The sequence below is a fragment of the Malaclemys terrapin genome, chromosome 12 (genome assembly GCF_027887155.1).
Source record: "Malaclemys terrapin pileata isolate rMalTer1 chromosome 12, rMalTer1.hap1, whole genome shotgun sequence".
Taxonomy (NCBI): Eukaryota; Metazoa; Chordata; order Testudines; family Emydidae; genus Malaclemys; species Malaclemys terrapin.
In genome coordinates this window covers 46991149-46994823 of record NC_071516.1, presented here as the reverse complement: position 1 = coordinate 46994823, position 3675 = coordinate 46991149, and the positions used below count along the sequence as shown (strand labels likewise).

General features: G+C 42.3%; 1 gene segment (V, D, J or C); it reads right to left on the bottom strand.

Moving 5' to 3' along the window:
* Positions 1 to 1544: 1544 nt before the first annotated feature.
* LOC128846163 (T cell receptor alpha variable 9-2-like) lies at positions 1545 to 2784 on the bottom strand. The segment is given in 2 exon segments: positions 1545 to 1915; positions 2726 to 2784. Coding segments are annotated over 2 exon segments (417 nt in total).
* Positions 2785 to 3675: the final 891 nt, after the last annotated feature.

The following is a 3675-nucleotide window of genomic DNA, read 5'->3' as shown; positions in this document are numbered from 1 at the left end:
ATCTGCCCTAGGAGCTTTTAAAAATCCCCTTGGGACAGTGGGTCTCAACCAGGCATGCGCAGAGACCTTCCAGGGGGTACATCAACTCATCTAGATATTTGCCTAGTTTTACAACAGGCTAAATCAAAAGCACTAGCCAAGTCAGTAGAAACTAAAACTTCACACAGACAAAACGAGAAAGTGAAAAAAAAAATCAGTAATAGTGGGGCTGTGACACCTTTGTATTTGCATGTCTGATTTTGTAAGCAAGTAGTTATTAAGTGAAGTTAAACTTGATGAATCAGACTGCTGAAAGGGGTACAGTCGTCTGGAAAGGGTGACAGCCATTGCCCTAGGGTGCACATTTTAAAGACATGTAGGCATCTAATGGGATTTTCAAAAGCAACTAGGTGTCTCAATCTCATTGATTTCAGTGGGTGTTAGGTGCCTAGATACTTTTGAAAATCACAGAAGCCACTTAAATACCTTTTTAAAAGCCACCTAGCCTGCTGGATTTTGTGGGTCCCATTCGGAGGTGTCTGTCTCTCCCAACTCATTATATAGGGACCCTGAGCACCCAACTTGAGTTTTGTGAATCCCAGAGATTTTTGTAGGCACCTAAAAGCATGTTCAGCTTCACCACACTCAAGTTCCTTTGTGAGCTCGGCAGACATACCTTCTAGAAACCTCACTCAGTACCTCCGTTTCCCCTTATATGACAAAATAGGGGTAGTAACACTTCCCAGTATCACAGTGGTGTTTGTGGGATAAATGCAGCAATGTTTGTGCAGTGCTGAGATTACATTGGGATACGGACCAGGTACAGAGATCCCAGAAGCAGGGAGAGGTGGTCAGTACAATTTTGGACAGTGCAAAGGTAATAAAAAACGGATTTTAATATTAATTTGAACTCATAATCGCAGTCATAAACCTTAACTCAGAATCCTAATGCTTCTCCCTAACCATAATCTAAAGCCTAATCATAAACCTCAGCCTATACATAACCTCAGCCCTAGACTTCAATCTAACCTAACCTTAAACAGTAATCCTAAAACTAACCCCTAACTTTAACTTTATTCTAATCCTAATTATAAATTGAACCCTGAACCTAATCTTAAACAACCCCAGTCCTAACCAGAACACTAAACACTAACCTCTACCCCTACTCCAACACTGAGTTATCTACACCAACCACAACTCTAACTATATACAAAGCCATAATTTAATGCTAACACTAATCCCTAATGCTAATCCTAAACCCTAATTTTAAATACTAACCCTTAATCAGTCTAACTCTAATCTCCACCCCTCTAGCTCCTGACAGTGTCCCAACCAAAGCGTTAATCCTAATCCTAATCAACCTCAATAATACAAATAAATTTAACCCTACAATCTAAGCACTTGGGTATAGTCATAGTGAACATTTAATCCCTTACTCCTAATTGTAACCCAAATGCTACCCAGGGCTAGGATAAAAACAAGGCGGGTGGGATGCAGAATAAAACAGAGATATTAAGGAATAGAGATTACACTCTGAGTTCTTGACACCCGAAGTCTCGGCTATTTCAGTCCTTTGTGTTTCTCAGCCAGTGGGGTTTTTGTGCAGCTCCCCAGGTGGCTTTGCTCGCTGTGTCTCTCATGGCGCAGTAATAAACAGCAGAGTCGCTCACTTCGCTGGCGTTTTTCTCCAGGTGGAAGGATTTGGAGTCTTTCTCGAGCTTAGCAGAGAACCCTCGCCTGCGTCTCTTCTCCTCCTCGTCCGAGGCTTCATATTGTGTCAGCAACAGGCGCGGGGCCTCATGGGGACACTGCTCGTACCAGAAGAGTATAGGAGTAGACCCAGAGTAATCATAGGTGCAGTGGAGAAGTACATGTTTTCCTTCCTGGATGGGAACGGTGCCTTTTGGTTGCGTTACTGAGTCTGCATGGGTCCTTTCTGCAAAAGAAAATAGAATTGTAAATTGAGCAGGGATGGAAGTTTCATAGTATCGTAAAAAGCAACAGAGGGTCCTGTGGCACCTTTGAGACTAACAGAAGTATTGGGAGCATAAACTTTCGGGGGTAAGAACCTCACTTCTTCAGATGCAAGTAATGGAAATCTCCAGAGGCAGGTATATATCAGTGTGGAGATAACGAGGTTATATACCTGCCTCTGGAGATTTCCATTACTTGCATCTGAAGAAGTGAGGTTCTTACCCACGAAAGCTTATGCTCCCAGTACTTCTGTTAGTCTCAAAGGTGCCACAGGACCCTCTGTTGCTTTTTACAGATTCAGACTAACACGGCTACTCCTCTGATAGTATCGTAAGGCATCTGCGGTCCCAAACTCAATTGTAGATCGGGTCCTCGCTTCCTTAAAATCCTTCCAAAATCTCAGCCAAACATAACATGAAACATTTTGCAAGTGTTCCTCGTTTCCAAAGATCTCCTTCGATTTATACTACAGTTACCTACCTCCCCAGTCCTTAAAAATTGTGTCCAGATTCCTTTTATTCTTAGACTATTTACATCAGAAATAAAGAACCGTTTACACATGAAGGAATCCCATCTCCTTTTCATTTTGTCACTTGAATATTTTTATATGTCCTTCATGTTGCGTCTCTCTCCGCTCTCCGTTTCATATTTAGGCATTGAGAGGTTGGAAGGAAAGAAAAATAGACTAGAATGTATTGGCCACTGCAAAAGATATGACTTATAAATGCAAAACAATAAAATAGTTCAGGTTCCCAAAACAAACTATACTCACTTGAACAAACAATTATCAAAACCACGAAGGAGCTAGCGAGCGGCATGGCCGTTTTAATAATTTGTCGTTTAATAATCTTGCAAAATCTCCTCTTTTCCACATCCACGGCTGTGTCCTTTTTCACAGAAGAGCAAAGACAGAAGTTTGCTTTGGATGTGATGCCTTTGAAAATGATTATATCTCGGCTTTTGCAAAAGCTTAGCAGCTGTGCTAGCGGTATGCTGGTCCCTTTTCTGTCTGCAATACCCCTCGAACTTTTTTTGACAATGTCTGAGGAGAAGAGTTACAGGAGGAGACTGCAGAGGCCAGGAAAGGAAATACACAGACAAATGGTCTCACAGGTGTAACAGCGACCCCCAGCGTTCTAATCTGTTAACCAGCGGGGAATATTTCTCAGGACAGCTGGAATACTTTCCCCTTCTCTGGACTCCACATTGGAAGTAGTAGAGAGGGGTTTTTATAGGGTCACTTAGATTTAACCACAATAAAAACTGAGGGGTCAATTAAAATATTATCTGAATGAGTAAAGGAAGTAAACTTCCTGCTCCAGGGTGTAAAATATTGTCCCGTGAGTGGGGTGGGGTGTAGAAAGAAATTTTCCCTAAGGGCAGGTTCCCTCATATCCATCCAGCGAAGGGTCCCTTGTACCTTCCTCTGAAGCATCTTGTACTGGCAACTTCTGGAGACAGACTACTGGACTAAGTGGAGCCTAATCCACTATGATCCTGAGTTTCCCAGTTTCCTTTTAAATTGCGAGCAACCTTAGTGCTCAACCCTAACCCTAACCTTAAACCCTCACTCAAAATCCTAACGCTAAACCTATCCCCCAGCCCCGCTATGAACTCTGAACCTTTATCCCAAGACCTTGCCCTAATTCCCCCAGAGCCATAACCTAATGCCGAAATCCTAATCCTAAACATAACACCAACCTTAACCTTAAACCTAAAATA